Source organism: Saimiri boliviensis, chromosome 1 (assembly GCF_048565385.1).
Source record: "Saimiri boliviensis isolate mSaiBol1 chromosome 1, mSaiBol1.pri, whole genome shotgun sequence".
Lineage (NCBI taxonomy): Eukaryota > Metazoa > Chordata > Mammalia > Primates > Cebidae > Saimiri > Saimiri boliviensis.
Window position 1 is genome coordinate 168,468,499 of NC_133449.1, and position 18,327 is coordinate 168,486,825.

At 44.5% G+C, this 18,327-nt stretch overlaps 1 protein-coding gene, 1 long non-coding RNA gene and 1 pseudogene across 5 annotated transcripts; 2 read left to right on the top strand and 1 right to left on the bottom strand.

Moving 5' to 3' along the window:
• Positions 1-3,578: 3,578 nt before the first annotated feature.
• On the bottom strand, positions 3,579-12,251 carry LOC104652333 (uncharacterized). 2 transcript variants are annotated; one of them, XR_012512348.1, is made up of 5 exons: positions 12,164-12,251; positions 11,493-11,622; positions 8,623-8,790; positions 7,738-7,916; positions 3,579-6,333 (listed from the first exon to the last, which is right to left on the bottom strand). It is a non-coding gene; the product is annotated as an uncharacterized LOC104652333 (long non-coding RNA). The 2 variants fall into 2 exon arrangements; XR_745661.3 differs by lacking the exon at positions 12,164-12,251 and having other exon boundaries at positions 11,493-11,695.
• Positions 8,836-9,272, top strand: LOC101034026 (interferon-induced transmembrane protein 3 pseudogene; annotated as a pseudogene).
• Positions 10,243-18,265, top strand: PURA (purine rich element binding protein A). 3 transcript variants are annotated; one of them, XM_074380288.1, is made up of 2 exons: positions 10,243-10,299; positions 17,003-18,265. In XM_074380288.1, the coding sequence occupies exon 2, from the start codon at positions 17,147-17,149 to the stop codon at positions 18,113-18,115; it is 969 nt and encodes a 322-aa protein (XP_074236389.1). In that variant the 5' UTR covers positions 10,243-10,299; positions 17,003-17,146; the 3' UTR covers positions 18,116-18,265. The 3 variants fall into 3 exon arrangements, with proteins under 3 accessions (XP_074236389.1, XP_039324177.1, XP_074236385.1); XM_039468243.2 differs by lacking the exon at positions 10,243-10,299 and adding an exon at positions 11,106-11,239; XM_074380284.1 differs by lacking the exon at positions 10,243-10,299 and adding an exon at positions 12,266-16,141.
• The last annotated feature ends 62 nt before the right edge of the window (positions 18,266-18,327 follow it).

An 18,327-nucleotide genomic window follows, 5' to 3' on the forward strand; every position in this document is an offset into this window, starting at 1 on the left:
GTCGCAGTGGGTGGGAGTCCACATTTATTGAGTTCTTACTGTTTCAGATACTCTTCTAAATGCATCTTATGAATTAACTAATTTAATCCTCACAATATATCTATGTGGTAGTTACTATTATCCTCATTTGATAAGTGAAGAAATTAGGGCCTGTAGAGGTTAAATAATTGAATTTGCCCAAAGTTGCATAGGAATCTAAAAGCAGAGTTTTGCACCCAGGAGATTAGATTAAATAGATCCATGTTCTTGACCATCACACTGAACAGAGGAGGGATGTTCTAAATAAAAGGAAAAACAGAAGATTTTCAAAAGTTGTTCATCACACAAATTCATTAATGTGTGCTCTTATACAATTGAGGTATATTGTAACTATTAAATTTGCACACCCAAAACATTGTTACACCTTGGTGAATAACACTGGGTGTGCCTCAAAAGTTTAGTACTGTAGACCCTACAGGTAGAATGTTACAGAGGAACTAGTGGAGAACAGCTGTGTCTCTGGTTAGTCTTATCAGAAAATCTCCTGTTTGATTCCTCATGAGATGGAGGCAGAAAGTCTTAGCAAAGCCTCCAATTTGTCATATAATAGACTGATATACTTTATAGTCAATCTCAATACACGTACATATTTATTCAGTTTCTTTTTTGTCTTCTCAGCAATTTAATAATGGACTTGTTGGCTAATTTGGTTCAGCATGGTGCTAATAAAGTAAAATTGATGGGTTTAATTCCCTTTCAATTCTGGTGGCCATAAACTGCACCCCTAATCTTAGCAAACATGAGCTGTTGAGTGACCTCAGAGAAACTGTGTTTGGCTCAGAACAAGTCTATCAGTTATTCAAAAGATAATGCTTTACATAAAGTATGTCAGAACCTTTATCTTTGTATTCAGGGACAACACATTAATTTTAACAGAGAACAACAAATGTGATTCTTTTAAATATCTACAATAGATCTCTGCGACAATCAGGAATAGATACTTGGGAAGTTCAATATCCTATACGTATTCAAATTGATCCTACTAATGCTACACGGGCATTTTAGTCTTGGACAAACTTCATGATCCAATATATCCTCAATTCATCTTGCTTGTATATAGCCAGAAATAATTAAATTAAAAATAAAAATAACAAAATCTATCTTTCCTTTTTAAAATTTGTTTGTTAAGAGACAGGGCCTTGCTCTGTCACCCAGGCTGGAATACAGTCATACTACCATGGCCAACGCTGGGCTCAAGCAATCCTCCCACCTGGCCTCCCAAGTAGCTAGGACAACAGATGTGCACCACACCCAGTTAATTCTTTTTTAAAAAAACTTTTTTTTAGGGATAGGGTCTTGCTATGTTGCTCAAGTTGGTCTCAAACTCCTGGGCTCCAAATATCCGCCCATGTCAGCCTCCCAAAGTGTTGGGATTATAGGCACGAGCCAGCACGTCCAGCTTATCTCAATTTCTTATTGCTTGCAGAAAAACTCTTGCCTAAGGACAAACTAATGAAAATGAAATCAATTCCAGCTAAAAAATACAGATTTATTGTGCTTAAAATAAAGCGATCTGAAGCAAATAATGTGATTCAGTGAGAGAAACCTACAGAGTTTCACTTAACAGGTGCTTCTGCTCTGCAAACTAAATCTAAATATTTTTAATTTGATTTTTTAATTGACACATAATTGTATATATTTATTGGTATATAGTGATGTTTTGATATATGCAAGGTATAATAATCAGATTAGGGTAATTAGCATAGTTATCATTTCAAACATTTGTCTTTTTTTCTGTTGGCAACATTCAATAGCCTCCTTCTAGCTATTTGAAACTATGTATTACTGTTAACAATAGTCACCCTATAGTGTTGTAGAACACTAGAACTTATTCTTCCTATCTAGCTGTAATTTTGTATCCTTTAGCAAATCTCTCCCTATTCTCCTTTCCCCCTACACTTCACAGCCTCTAGTTATCTTCTGTTCTATTTTTTACTTCCGTGAGATGAACTTTTTCTAGCTTCCACATATGAGTGAGAATACGGTGTTTAACTCTCTGTTTGTTCCTGGCTTATTTCACTTAACATAATGTCCTCTAGTTCCATCCATGTTGCTGCAAATAACAGGATATATCATTCTTTTTTTGTGGCTGAATAGTATTCCATTGTGTATATATACCACATTTTCTCTATTCACCCGTTGGACTTGTGGGTTGATTCCATATTTTGGCTGTTGTGAATAGTACTGCAATAAACATGGGGGTGCAGATGTCTCTTCTCATACTGATTTCCTTTCCTTTGGATAAATGCCCAGTAATGTGATTGCTGGATCATACAGTAGTTCTATTTCTAGTTTTTTGAGAAACCTCCATACTGTTCTCAGTGGTAGCTCTACTAGTTTACATTCCTGCAAGGACAGAAGAGTTTCCTTTTCTCTGCATCCTCATCAGCATTTGCTATTTTTTGTCTTTTTGATAATAGTCATCCTAACTGGGGTGAAATAATACCTCATTGTGGTTTTGATTTGCATTTCCCTGATGCTTAGTGATGTTGAGCATTTCCTTATATATTTCTTGGCCATTTATATGTCTTCTATTGAGAAATGTCTGTTCAGATCAATTGCCCATTTTTAAACTGGATTGTTTGTTTGCTGTTGAGATGTTTGAGTTCCTTGTATATCCTAGTAGATCCAAATTTTTGATGTGATATGACATCTGACAAAGCCACAACAGTAAAGGAAGTGCCTCATCCCTATCCAAAGATATTCAGAGGAAAGAAAAAGGATGGTGAAAGCGAGCATTCGAGTGAAAACTTATCACACCAAGAATGAGGATAAGCAAATCTCCAAATTCAACTGGAAACAGAAATGGCTGAAATTAGAGCAGGAACAAATAAAATTTTAAAAAATATTGAAAGATACCAATTTGTAAAGAAAATGTAAAATGTTGATGGCTGACATTTCAAAGTAGATATAAAAATCATGCTCTTGGAAAGGGCTGATACTCAAAACTTCTTCAAAGTAGGCCAGGTGCGGTGGCTCATGCCTGTAATCCCAACACTTTGGGAGGCCGAGGTAGGCAGATTACCTGATGTCAAGAGTTTGAGACCAGCCTGACCAACATGGAGAAACCCTATCTCTACTAAAAATACAAAATTAGCCAGGCATGGTGATGCATGCCTGTAATGCCAGCTACTTGGGAGGCTGAGTCAGGAGAATCACTGGAACTCCCAGCTACTTGGGAGGTGGAGGTTGCGGTGAGCTGAGATTGAGCCATTGTACTTCAGCCTGGGCAACAAGAGCGAAACTCCATCTCAAAAAACAAACAAACAAACAAAAAAAACTTCTTCAAAGTAAGTTAAATATAAATAGTACAGAAATCGGGTCGGGGAAAGGGGAGGAGGAGGAAAAGGCAGAGTTAGTTTACGATTGTGCAAGCTATGGAGGAAGACTGGGTTCCAGCTCTGCCATTTAGTAACTGTGATTTTGGCAGATGTCTTAATCTCTGCATCTCAGTGTTCTCATCTATAAAATGGGAATAATAGAATTTACTCATAAGGTTGTTGTTAGCATTTTATTAGCTAATATATAAAGAGTGCTTATGCAGTACCAGCATATAAGGGCACTATATGGTATTATACTTCTAAATACAATATAAAGATTAACAATGATAACATTTAATCAAAAAATCAAGAAGAAATCTGACACAGATCTACAATCCCTTATCCAAAATCCTTGGGAACACATGTGCTTCTGGACTTTTTAACATTTTAGTGTATAATACATTGTATTATCTATATTTTACTTAATACATAGCAACCTTTAGTCAAACACACTAATGTTTCTATAATGAAATGTATCAGTAGTCACACTAAATGGAATAAACGATAATTTTTTTTTTTTTTTTTTTTTTTTTGAGACAGAGTCTCACTCTGTCACCCAGACTGGAGTGCAGTGGCCTGATCTTGGCTCACTGCAACCTCTGCCTCCAAGGTTCAAGTGATTCTCGTGCCTCAGCCTCCCAAGTAGCTGGGACCACAAGCATCTGCCACCATACCCAGCTAATTTTTGTATTTTTAGGAGAGATGGGTTTTCGCCATGTTGGCCAGGCAGGTCTCAAACTCCTGGCCTCAAGTGATTCTCCTGCCTTGGTCTCCCAAAGTGCTAGGATTATAGGGTTGAGACACTGTACCTGGCCCATAAGGATAATTTTAAATAGATTCATGTCAGTTCAGATTTTGCCACTAAATGATTTTTTTTAATATTTTGGAATTACAGATAAGGAATTGTGAAGCTGTATCTGTACAGCCATAAATCATATTAAATAATAGAATAATCATTAAGAGAAATATAGAGCAATGATATTAAATGAAAACTTTTCTGAAAACCTAGTGAGTACCCAGAAAACCTAATGAGTTTATTTTTCACTTAAGAAAAAACAAAAAATGTATATATAATTATCATACAGGATGTTACTTGGCTTACACTTGGATGACTTTTTTGTGACATAAATTGTTCACAATGCCTGCCTGGAATATCTCACTAAATGTTCCCATGACTGACTATTTCAGATCTCTGTTCAAATGTTACTTCTTCAGAGAGGCTTCCTTAATCACTCTATTCAAAATACTGGGTGAGCAGCATGCATGGACACTTTCACACACAATCACACAGAAACTCTCCTTACCCGTATTTATTTTCTTCTTCTTTTAGCATTTATTGTTATCTAGCATTGTACATTTGTTTATTATCTGTCTTACATAGACTGGAAACTCTATGACAGTAAAACTTCATTTTCTTTAAGCATCTAGAACAATATCTGGTAAACAGACATTTGATAAATATTGTTCAAAATATGACCCAAGAAAATAAGGCTGACTGAAAAATAACAAAGGATTCCAAGAACTAGTCCTGACATAGCAGGTCATACCTACTTTCCAGAAGTTCAAGGCCAGAAAAAAAAAGCCATCTAAACACCAACTGTAATATGTTTATGTAACATGTCTATTTTTATAGTAATATAAAAAAATCTCTTCATCATACATATACTTAAGTAAATAATTATTTCCTAGCTATGAAATAAAAGCTAATTATTACATTTACTTTATCTTAAATTTTATTTTTTATTGATACAAAATACTTGTACATATTTTGGGGATACATGTAACAATTTAATACATTCATATAATCTGTAAAAATCAAATCAGTGTAATGGGATATCTATCATCTTCAATTTTTGCCTTATGTTATTTGAATTATTCTCTTTTAGCTATTTTGAAATATACAATGATTATTAAACTATAGTCACCCTACTGATTTATCAAATACTGTCATATCTTCTATCAAATTGTATATTTGATTCCATTAATCAACCTCTCTTCATCTCTCCTCTCCTCTCCCCTTCTCAACCTCTAGTAACCACCAATCTACTATCTATCTTCATGAGATCAGTGCTGGGATTACAAGAATGAGCCATTCGCCCAGCCAGGATTTCATTCTTTTTTTATGGCTGAATAATATTCCATTGCATATAAATCATATTTTCTTTCACCGTTCATCCACTAATGAGCACTTAGGTTGATTCCATATATTGGTTATTTCAATAGGGCTTCAATAAACATGGGACTGCAGCTATCTCCTCTTTGCTATGCTGATTTCCTTTCTTTTGAATATATACCCACTAGTGTAACCGCTGGATCATATGGTAGTGCTAGTTTTAGTATTCTGAGGCACTTCCATACAGTTTTCCTTAGTGGCTGTACTAATTTACATTCCCACCAACAATGTATGAGGGTTCCCCATTCTCCACATCCTTACCAGTATTCGTTATTCCCTGGTTTTTTTTTGTTTTGTTTTTTGGTTTTTGGTTTTTGAAAAAAGCTATTTTAACTGGGATGAGATGCTATCTCACTGCAGTTATATTTACATTTAATAATTAATTTTCAGTATTTTGTTTGAGTAAGTAGACAAGAAAAAATATGGTCAAAAGATAAAAATGATTACTATAACACAAAATATTAAAGAAATAACTGACTTTATATTTTTCACTTGGAGTACTGTCTGGATTTTTTTCTCCTGACACATTTTAATCATCACGAAAAGAAATCCCATTGACCTTCATCTAATTGCAAAACGCTACTGCATTAGGTTATAAAAATGGCCTGGATTAGCCTCAGAAGGCAATAGTGTCTGGTTGTACATATGTATAGCAACACATTGCATTTAAAAGTAAGCAAGCAAAGGAGTTTTACAGTCACCATAAAATATGCAACAAAGTTCAGTAGTGCTATGCAGTTCTTTGGAAATGCCCAGCTTTCTTCTCCATCGCTAAGTTCATCCATTTGTTAGTTCTGACATCTGAATTACATTTAAAAACAAGGAAAGAAAATAAAGGTGCAAATAAGAATTTAGGTCACATTCTTTGCAAAAGTATCAAGGATAACTACCATTTTCAAATTGTCATCCTTGTAGCCTACAAATTTACATTTTGCTGATTATGGTAAATGTAAGACAACAGTATCATTTCAACATCTATTACTTCTACTTTGGCATTTTATTCTTGTCATTACTTTAAAATGATAATGAAAAATATGCTCCAACATTACTTAATTAATGACTTTCAAACTGTTATTCCAGATTCTGTCAGGATTTTCTGTGAGAATTACTTGGGGGAAAAAAGGTAATTGAGATTGTATAGATTTTCTATAGGAAGAGAAATACTTGGAATAAAACAAATTAGCACACATATCTCACTCAGGTGTTGTTAACCAGTGAAATGATTCTAGAGGAGGAGGAGGAGATGGGTCAAAAAGATGAAGGGCAACAACTGATACCAAAAAAGATCAGAGATTCAGAGTTACATAAAATTTGACAAATGAGATCAAGTTTAAATATTACTGGTCCCTTTCCTCTCAAGTTGCATATTATTGTTTAGTGAGTTTCATCCGGATAAAAACATGTTGGTGGTGGTATAGTTAGGAGGATGAGGAATGATTTACCCCAGCGGTTATGCTTACCTGTTTATAAAAACCAATTCAATATCACGTTAGCATTTAAGGAGTAAACGAAAGGATTCACTTTAATAATTCCAACATCAGCATAGAAAAAGCTGTCCTTGCTTAAAGCAAAAATTCAAGATTGCAACTATAGTCTGTTTCAGCGCGAATATGAACTCTACAAGTCTTACGCTTCTGACCCTTGTCTTCAAGTCCCTAAACTGGAATAAAACCAGATAAATGCCTGAAGAACCACTTCGCACCCTAAACACGTGCAAACTTTGTTCAACAGAACACTTTGCTGCCAAAATGGAGTTGGCAGAAGTTTGGAGCAAAGGCCCTCAGGCTGCACGATTTGTTGGCAACAGAGAGCTTAAAATTCTTAACATAATACTGCGGAGTTTGAGTACTACCAATTTGCTTGAGACTCCTCCTCCAAGTTTGACTTGAGAAAGATGGAAGCTGCCATGAAGAAAGACTATTAACACTTCATCCTCTATCCAGAAGTACTTTTATTTCTCATTCCTGATTTTCATACCTCTATATTACTTGGTGGTTGCATTTCCACAGTAAATCAAACGGAGTCTACTTCGAAATGCATATAAATTCAATTGTATTGGGTTGCTTGGATAAAGGGACACAGGGAGAACTATAAATAAAATTAATTATGATAAAGTTCTACTTAGAAAACACTTGATCCAAATAACCCCTATATATCACAATTTCTTACCATAAAAATGTAAAAGAAATTAAGATATAGAATTACCTGTAAATTGCTATCATTTTACATTTGGTTCAGCTTGCCTTCTCACTTCCGTAAGTCTGAGCGATGGTAGTTTATCTTGTATGTGAACAATTTAGGAAAGCCAGGAAAGAAGCCAAGTGGAGTTCTCTTCAACAAGGGTCAACAATAAAGTCCTATTTGGAATCTTCATAAGCTTGGTGCTGTTAATTAGGAAAAACCGCATCTGAATTTTAAAATTACAATTGCGTACAGGCAACTATGTAACTCACAAATTCAAACTTGTAAATGCTTGATAAATACGCAGCACTGAGAAAGGATGGTTTGTTTCGAAGGTTATCTTGTCCTAAGGTTCAATGAAAGACCAGATTTAAAGATGTTATTTGCTTCTCATACACCTAAAAAGCTTTTTTTCTTGAAACTTTCCAACGTTTTCCCTCCATAGCTCCACGTATTTTAGTAATGTCTTTGATAGCTTTTCTGTTTCGCCTCCTCTCGAACCGCCTTTTTGTAATTCTCAGCTCTGATTTTATATCATAAAGTCACCGGCTTCTAGCCGGGCATGGTGGCGCATGTCGGTTAATCCCAGCTACTCGGGAGGCTGAGGTAGGAGAATCGCTTGAACCCAGGAGGCGGAGGTTGCGGTGAGCGGAGAACGCGCCGTTGCACTCCAGCCTGCGCAAAAAGGGCGAAACTCCGTCTCAAAAATAAGAAGAAAAAAATCACCGGCTTCTAATCTCCATAATACAGTTGGAAACACTTCGGACAGAATATCCTTTAGGATAAGCTGCAGAAGACTGTACTTTGAAGGATATTTACATAGTAGTGCTGCCACCTAAAGATGAGGTGAATAAAAAAGCAATTCAAAGGAAATAACCTAACACCCTTAAGCCAGTCTCATTTTCTCACCTCCAGCTAGGAATAAGCGTGTTGTTGCCGCTGTTGTTGTTGTTGTTAATACGCGAGTTGAACTGTTTCGCGATAACTTATTGCGGAGCTGTAATTCTCTGCGTCAGAAAATTTCAGACTCAAACCTTTTCTACTCCTCTGCAATTCTTCTCAGCCATCAGGCACTGCCTACAATATATAAGAGCGGGTAGCAAAAGATACTTGGAAGGGAGAAGCATCCCAGCAACCCCACCACGGCCGGTCTTCCCGGACACCATGAACCACACTGTCCAAACCTTCTTCACTCCTGCCAGCACCGACCGTCCCCCAAACTATGAGATGCTGAAGGAGGAGCATGAGGTGGCTGCGCTGGGGGTGTCCCACAACCCTGCACCCCCGACATCCACCGTGATCCACATCCGAAGCGAGACCTCCGTGCCCGACCATGTTGTCTGGTCCCTGTTCAATACCCTCTTCATGAACTCCTGCTGCCTGGGCTTCATAGCGTTCGCCTACTCCGTGAAGTCTAGGGACAGGAAGATGGTTGGCGACCTGACCGGGGCCCAGGCCTACGCCTCCACTGCCTGAACATCTGGGCCCTGATTTTGGGCATCATCACGACCATTCTGATGATCATCATCCCAATCCTGATTCTGCAAGCCTATCAGTAGATCCAGAGGAATCACCCGGGCCAGGGGCTCTGCCCGTGACCTGTCTCCCTAGTATCCAGATTCCGTCCCTCGCCCTGCCCACGGCCCATCCTGTATCAACCTTTTACCCTCACACACTTTTCTACAGTGGTTCAATAAAGCGCACGTGCTCCTGGAAAAAAAAAAAAAAAAGATACTTGGAAGGAAACAATTGAGAGATTTCTGGTTTAGTGGATAAAGCAGGCAATAATAGACCTTAGACTCTTCCCTCCATCAGTGACCGACTCGTCGCAACGCTGAACAACTGACTTACATTTCGATAACTCAGTTTTCATCTGTAAAATGGGATTAATTACACCTTACTCCCACTTGTCTCGCACCCTCAATTAGATATAATTCTTGGAAAAGATCCTCTAAGAAGTAAGTTTAAAAGTCTACTATTGCCTAATAAAGGGACATTTTGTTGTGCATTTGCAAAGTAACTTTAAAACAAAATACACTAAGTTAAATAGGTTGAGGCAATGAATGAGTTTTCCTAAATCACAGTTTGTCTTCTCGGAGGTCTATTTAAATAATTAGATAAAGATTATAAAGGCAGTTCCTATTTATTTTGCAGCAGTTATTAGCGGACCCACGTTCCATCTATGTTAACTCAGTGTTGCAGGATGGAGACGTGCCAGCACAGGCGGCGAGGAAAACCGTTACCGTGCGCCCAAAATCCTGTCCAACTTGATACGATTTCAAGAAGACTGTCTTAAAGACTGGAAGTCTTTAAGACCATGTGAAACACATTTTATAATTCTACATTTTGTCCTTGCATAGCAATTTATGAAAACTAACTTTTACTCTTTCCCCCTCGGCTCAAGGAAGTCGCATTCCCTCAAAGGGGCCCCGGCTTCAATATATTACACTGCGTGGGCGGCTGGGCAGCAACCCCACGCTTCCTGTCAAGGATTCCTGGGGCCAGAGCCTGAAAAGTGGTCTAGCCTCTCTGCTTCACGCCAATTCTGTCCTTCCAACCCCTCTCGGCGGGTGTCTGAAGGCCAAGGTGAGACCCTCCCGGGAGATGAAAGGCCTATTGCCTCCTCAGAGACCCGAGCGGAGTTGGGGCGGGGGTGCGGCGTGATCCGGTGGCAGCGGCAGCGGCAGCCGCAACGACGCACAGGGCCCTAAGTTGGAGCTGGCGCAGGCCCTTCAGGGTTCTATCCCCGCCTGAGGCTGGCTTCGGCCTTCAGAAGCCCAACGAGGAATAAGTTCTCTGTGGGCGCTACGGACGGTGGGGGAAGAAGTGTGGGTGGAGAGGCCACAAACAGCCCCCTCCTCAGTCGCGCCCCAAGGCCTGTGCCGCGGAATGTTGACGCGCCAACAGCCGAGAGGGCGCGCTCACGCGCGAGATGGGGGCGGGAAGAGCGCGCTCAGCGGCCGCCGCGGCGGCAGCGAAAACGGAGGGACGCGAGAGCGGAGAGCGCGAGCCGCGGAGTGGGGAGGAGGGGTGGGGAACGCGGTGCGCGCGCTGACGTCGCCCGGAGTCACGCACGGAGCGCCGGGTTACGCGCCGACGTCTGGCTGCCACGACTTGCCGTCTGCGGCGGCGGCGGCGGCGGCGGCGGCGGCGGCGAGCGGATCCCGCAGGGAAGGAGGAGGAGGAGGGAGAGCCAAGGGGGCTGTGAGTGAGCGGGAGAAGCAGGGTGTGAGCCGGACTTGCCCGCGGGAGGGAGAGCGAGCGAGAGCCGAGCCTGCCAACAGAGCCGCCTCCTCCTCCTCCCCTCGGCGTCCCGCCCCCGCCTGCCAGCCCGCCCTCTTCCCTCCTCAGCCCGCAGAGCCCAAGTGAGGCGCAGCTCGGCTAGCGCCGCTGTCCAGGACAGGTGTGCGCGCGCGCGCCCTCCTCCCCTCCCCCCTTCCTCGCGCCTGCCTTGCGCGCGTCCTCCCTCCCGCCAGCCTGCGCCCTCCCTCACCTGCGGCAGGACAGCGCCCGCCCGCCCGCCCGGGTAAGCCCCTCGCGACCTTCCCTGCTGCCACTGCCACAGCTCGAGGTGCCGCCCGCCCCGTCCCCTCTACTTGCCCTCTCAGCCCAGAAATAATTATAGTACCATTGCAGACATCCCCGCACCCTCCCTCTCGGAGACCCAGGCGGTGCAGCAACGTTCTCCCCCACCCCCCGCAGCGAGAAACGAATGAACCCCCTCCTACTTCCGAAAGAGAACAAAATAACGCGCTCCTTAAGAAAAGAGACAATCCTACCTCCGCAGGCGCTGGAGACCACCAATGATGCTTTTGCTTAGCAATCCCTGAGCCCCATTTCCCCTGGCCGCCTTCGCCCTGGGGCCTGGGACTGTGCGCTAGACGTGGCTGACACTCCCTGCACGCAACCCTGGGAGGAGGGAGAGGAAGGAGAGTTCTATAACCCAGGCTTTACTGCCAACCCCTCCTCTCTTCAGCTCCCCCCACACCACCACCACCACCACCACCACCACCAAATGTTTACACCCGCCCAGGATGCGCTGTAAAAACAAAACAAAACCAGAAAAAAAAACCTTTGCTGCTGACATCGCAGATGAAGCCAGGCCCAAAGATGGGTGACCCGAACAAGGCATTTTTACTGCCCCACAGCGCTGGGTCAGCTCCACAGCTCCTCTGCCTTTGTCCGAGGGCAAAAGGAACGGATGTGAAGCTGAGGGGTCTTCTCTGTGAGCGGCAGTGGACCCCGGAGGCGGGCTGTGATGTATGTAGGGGAAGGCACCCAACCAATATATCTGCCATAAACCTGAACTTGGGTTGGAGAGGCCCAAGAGACTGGCTGGGTAACTCCGGTTCGTAGCTGTCTACCCTGGAATAAATGCCACGTTCTTTTCCGCGGTGTCTGCGGGACCCTCTGTTGAGGGTTCTAATTCGTTTTGGTCTGGGCTCCTTACGTTTCTGTCCGACCAGGCGCTTTTGGACAGCTTTTCGCAACGGTGTCTATGCTTGTGTTCGGTGTCCTTGGAAGGGAGGTCCCAGAGCTTTGCAATAGGCTGGATTTGGTTTGACATCTTTTGGTGGACTGTCAAAGGGGAAAGGAAATTTTTGGATTACTTCAAGATCCCCCACCGCCCCCGCCCAACTGACGTTTGCGAATTGCGGCTTTGAAAATAGGAATGTTGACTAGAGTGTGGAGAGAGAGTTGCTGATTTCATTGCTTTGAGTACTAGTAAAATCATTTAAGTATCAACCGGAAGGGAGAGAGCTATTGACATTTACGTCGGTTCTGTTTGGACCTTTGGGGTACATAAAATGTCGGGTTCTCTGAATCTTTTATCGAATTTAGAATGTCTGCTACATTTATTTAACTCTTCTGCAAATGCTTAAAATGAAAACATTTTGGAAATGCAAGAATTTTTATCATGTGGATTGTTCTTTTCATATTTTAAATGTTAACTTCGTATCTTTAATCCTAAACATTAAAATAGCATTGAAGAGTCATGATTTTCAAGATTAAGTGAGCTAAAGGGATACCCTTTTAAAGAACGATCCGGGAAATGCTGTTACTATTAGTCGCTGTTGTTGTTAAATGTTGATTTGGGAGTTTCTCTATTTTGGTAGATACTCATGAGAAGAAATGGCTCATTTCTCCACTTTGAACATTTGCAGTACAACATCCCAGTTAGTTTTAATGAGTTAGGTATTGAAGATAGTTGTCTGGTTTAAGACTGGTATTTAACCTAAGAACTTGAAAACACAAGCGCTAATGTTCTTTATTTTGGAAATTTGTGATTTTGTAAAATATTAATCAACATATTGTTTCTATTAGGAACGCTATAATCAAAAGGGTTACTACCCAGAGGTAGACAGCCTCTTTCTATTTTATAAATGTGTGTTGATTTTTACTTTATAAAACCAAAGCTGAATTAGATTATTTCAGAATCACCTGTAGTTCAGGCTGAAGAAAATTAAAGCTTTTTTCCCTTTTTGTTCTGCCTAATGTCTATTTCTTTGCGCACAATTTTTTGTTGGTAAGAGTTTGTTAAATACCCAGAGACAGTGGGATTAAAAATAAAATAGTCTCTATTCTTTTTAAAATGTGTCTGTTGTATTAATAATAAAAGGGCTCAAGAAATCCAGAGACATTATGTCTTTAAAATGTAAGCAAATTTTGAGGAGAAAGGAAATGTTTATTTTTGACAAGTTTTTCATTAACATGGATTTTTGTTGCATAATAATTTGCTGTATATTTCGTTTTCCCTTTGTCTTTCCTACATTGTAATGAAATTACACATTTAGTTTTACAACTATTTGTTTTACAGTAACAAATTCAAACAGCTGGCTACTAGAACAGACTTTTCATTCACCAAGTTAGTATATTGTTTAGATAATTAACGAATGGTTAGAAGTCTTAAAATCCACTCATTTTCTAATGACTTTTCAGTGTTACAATGCAAATATAACTGTGAAGTTTTACTTAAAGTTTAAACTTTTTGTTTTAAGACTTTTCTGAAAGTTTATATTCATTTCTCCCAAGGAAAGCTGCCTTTCACCTCTTTAGTCGGAGGAAAAACCCATACTTAAAGGCTTATCCTGAAATTAACTCTGGTTTCAATAGTGAAAATATGCTAAATATCCTATTTATCACTGAATTATTTTGGAAATGCCATGTTAATCTTGTTTGCTTTTCAGAAACGTATAAAGTAGGAGAGAAGCTGGCATATAAGGGAAAAGTTTTATACATAGATAATAAATAGCATAAAATAAGTACATATTTATGTGGAGAGATCTAGGTCTCAGTCATTTGCTGATTTGAGCTTAAAATTCTCAGTTTAAGTGTACACATGATGTTCAACTTGTGTTCTGTCTAGAAACTTCATAATTGGCTTTGCGCTGGGGAACGAGAAGTCAGTTGTTGGTAGCAGTCACTTTTTCAGAAAAACAGGGTACTTCCAAACAAATCGCTTCGGAATCCTTGTATATAGACGTCTAGGACGGAGGGCAAGAAAATTTAGACTGGAAGTTGGGATCGGACGGAAGGCATTTTCGAGTCTTAAGTCTTCTGTCCTGGGGGCAGCAATCAGCACAGAAGAAAGGCAGGAACTGGCAGGGGGTGGGTGGGGCCCTCATCGTATTCTCATTGGCTTTGCTGCTGCCTTGAATTCTCATTAGGGAGCAGGGGCTTGGTTTGATGCAAGGTAAAATCTTGAGGAAGAACAGCAGCCCTTCTAGATTGGATTTTACCAGATCTTAGCCTCAGTTTACTAGCAAAGCGCAATGCCCCACTCCATTCTCTGTGGAGATCCTGCTACTCCGCCTTTTTGTTCCTGGAGGGGCAGGGGTCTATCCAGGGTCCTGATTGCCACTGTTTGAGCCTGGAGGAGCTACTGCTTCTTCACACATCTATTTCTATGCAGTGGAAAGTGCATCAAAAGTTCTGTGTCCCCTTCCCAATAGACTTTGGGACAGGGAAGGGAGTGTAGAAAAATCAACACGGAAATGATACTACGTGGTACTAGAGGTTGCCCCCAAAGTGGGCAAGTTCTTTATGGAGCCTAAAACCTGGGTTTTTATCTCTTAGCGTGGGCCTTCCCTTCAGGGAGCCATTTCAGGGACCACTGGACATAGGTAGGTTGTTCTGGGTCCGGTGCACAGGACTGCCTCCGTTTGCTCTTTGGTGGCCAGGTGCTGCTTGTTTCTTTTCAGTGGGAAGTCGCAAACTTCAGCCCAGGGCTGAAGTAGCTAATGCTAAGTAGAATGGGGCTCTTGCTAAGAGAAAAAGGAAGCTGTGAATACCTAGCAGGCAGGTTTGTTCAGGAGGCAAAGGGATATGTTAGGGGGCTTTGAGGGTTCAGGAATTAACAAGGCTTACTCCCTAGGCTGCTCCTGGTTTTTTGATCGTTAGTCCAATCTCTTCTCAGAAGCTGGGCAACCATATTTCCAGTTGTCCTTCTGGCTAGGAGTGCGGGAGGCAAGTCTCCTTACTTTTGGGGGAAGAGATGCTCAATGGGAATACAACCCACGGGTGGAATAGGTACACTTTTCTCAGGATAGTGGCAGCAATCTGTGCTTGAGAAAACCAGTCGCAGAGCTGTGTGATCTGTATCCTCTCAGCTGCCTGTAGAATGTGATGGGGGAGAGAGTGTGGGAGCATTGGCAGGGGGTCCCCTGGAGTTAGGCCTTAGCTTTCTCCACAGTGCCAGGGCTGCAGACTGCAGTCAGAGAGTATGAGCACTCAGTACCTATCTGGAAATAGGCCCTGGGTTATACATCAGGTCTAGTAAGAGAGAAATCAGTTATTTCTGAGTCCCTTCTTTACTCCTGAGCTCCTTTCTAACACCAGGGAAAATCCCTTTTAGCTGTCACCGTCCAAAGATTCACTGGATCAGTAATGGTCAGCAACCTAGCTGTCTGCATAAAAATCATTGATCATTTAATGTTTTACTTTTGGAAGTAGGGTCTCTCCTTGACACAAGTTTCTGGGAGGACGAGTAAAAGGGGCAAGCGAACCTGCTTTAATGAATCGCGTTAAGGAACTGCGTTTCCCAGGAAATTCCTAACATTTTTAGCTCATGAATTTCCGAAAGCCTGCTTGGTTTTCTCCTCCATTCTGGGTCCTTCCAGAAAAGAAGAGTGGGCTAGGGTCTGAATGCTCACAGGGCCTGGTTCATCCGCAGAGCTGGCCAGCAACACAGGCTGGGCTCAGCCCTGAGCAGGGTGCCCCCCTTCCCCAAATCTCAGAAGGAGGAGGGGGAGGCGGGAGGGCAGGCAGGCAGTCGTGGTCCCAAGGGGGACTGGCTGCAGGTTTTTGGGTGAATGTGGAGTTTCTTTTTGATTGTTGCTCGTGGGGAAGGGCAGAGCCGATGGGAACAGGCACTGCGGGCACCCTAGCCCTGGTGCGTCTACTGTCCTCTGCTCGGCTCCCCCCATCGGTGAGTGCGCCCGCCCGCCCGCCCGACTGTGCGGGGCTGCGGTTGGGGGGAGGGGGGAGCGGGATCATCTGAGGCCAGAGCCACTGCCGTGTGCGCGGGGAGGGGGAACGGCGGGAGAGAGAGGAGGGAGAGGGGAGGGACAGGCTAGGTGTCTGCTGCTCCGTGCCACTGCTGCCTGCACCCCGTCCTCATCCCCAGCAGCCCCCTCTGCAGCTAAGGTTTACCACCGCACCACCTCTCTTCCTCGCCTGCCTCAGCAGCCAGGGCTCTGCGGTAGGAGACAGTCCAACCGGGTGGCGGGCGGGCCTGTCTAGGTTTGGCTCAGGGTCTGACTGAGGCCCGCATAAGAAGAAGGGGTGGCCGTGACTCGGTGTCCCCTCTCTGCAGCGGGCTCTGTTGCGCTGCGCAGGCCCCTCCCCCCACATCCTCTTTTGGGGGGGGTCACTGGAAAGCAGAGGTTAGGCCCACTCCTTGTGTTTAGTATGGCAGACTCCTTCTCACCCCTAGTCCCCTAATTCCCCAGGCTGAGGCCGCCTAGGGTCTGGCCAACAGCAACAGCCACGGTGGTGGTGGTGGTAGTGGTGGTGGTGGTGGTGGTGGTGGTGGTGGTAGCAGTGGCGGCAGCAGCAGCAGCTGCTGCGACGCGGCGCGTCTTGCTCTCCCCCACCCAGCCAGGGTTGTAGGGTGAGGGCTGGTGGGTGGGCGCCGCCTGGCGGGCGGGCGGACGGGGGGCTGGCAGTGGGGAGGGGGCGCAGGTCACGTGTCGGCGGGCGGGTGGGCGCGTACAGTAGGGCGCCCTGCTACTGTACTGGGGAGTCAGTGCCCTGTTACCGGGTCTCGTCTGTCTCGTCTCTCCCGCAGATCTCGCGAGAGTGGCTGACTGGCTGTGGGGGTTGCGGCGGCAGCAGGCGGAGCCGGGGAGGGAAAGCAGCGGCGGCTGAGGCGACTGAGGCGGCGGGCGGAGCGGCAGGCGGCGGCGGCGGCACGGCAGCGGAGCGCAGCATCATGGCGGACCGAGACAGCGGCAGCGAGCAGGGTGGTGCGGCGCTGGGCTCGGGCGGCTCCCTGGGGCACCCCGGCTCGGGCTCAGGCTCCGGCGGGGGCGGTGGTGGCGGCGGGGGCGGCGGCGGCAGTGGCGGCGGCGGCGGCGGGGCCCCAGGGGGGCTGCAGCACGAGACGCAGGAGCTGGCCTCCAAGCGGGTGGACATCCAGAACAAGCGCTTCTACCTGGACGTGAAGCAGAACGCCAAGGGCCGCTTCCTGAAGATTGCCGAGGTGGGCGCGGGCGGTAACAAGAGCCGCCTCACTCTCTCCATGTCAGTGGCCGTGGAGTTCCGCGACTACCTGGGCGACTTCATCGAGCACTACGCGCAGCTGGGCCCCAGCCAGCCGCCGGACCTGGCCCAGGCGCAGGACGAGCCGCGCCGGGCGCTCAAGAGCGAGTTCCTGGTGCGCGAGAACCGCAAGTACTACATGGATCTCAAGGAGAACCAGCGCGGCCGCTTCCTGCGCATCCGCCAGACGGTCAACCGGGGGCCTGGCCTGGGCTCCACGCAGGGCCAGACCATTGCGCTGCCCGCGCAGGGGCTCATCGAGTTCCGTGACGCTCTGGCCAAGCTCATCGACGACTACGGAGTGGAGGAGGAGCCGGCCGAGCTGCCCGAGGGCACCTCCTTGACTGTGGACAACAAGCGCTTCTTCTTCGATGTGGGCTCCAACAAGTACGGCGTGTTTATGCGAGTGAGCGAGGTGAAGCCCACCTACCGCAACTCCATCACCGTGCCCTACAAGGTGTGGGCCAAGTTCGGACACACCTTCTGCAAGTACTCGGAGGAGATGAAGAAGATTCAAGAGAAGCAGAGGGAGAAGCGGGCTGCCTGTGAGCAGCTCCACCAACAGCAACAGCAGCAGCAGGAGGAGACCGCCGCTGCCACCCTGCTACTGCAGGGTGAGGAAGAAGGGGAAGAAGATTGATCAAACTGAATGAAAACCCCACACACACATGCATACACACGCACACACACACACACACACACACAGCCACACACAGAGAAAATATACTGTAAAGAAAGAGAGAAAATAAAAAGTTAAAAAGTAAAAAAAAAAAAAAAAAAAAAAAAAAAACCTGTTAACTCCAAGGGAGCACCACCCACAGAACCTCCACCAACTGACAGTTTCTCTTCTTG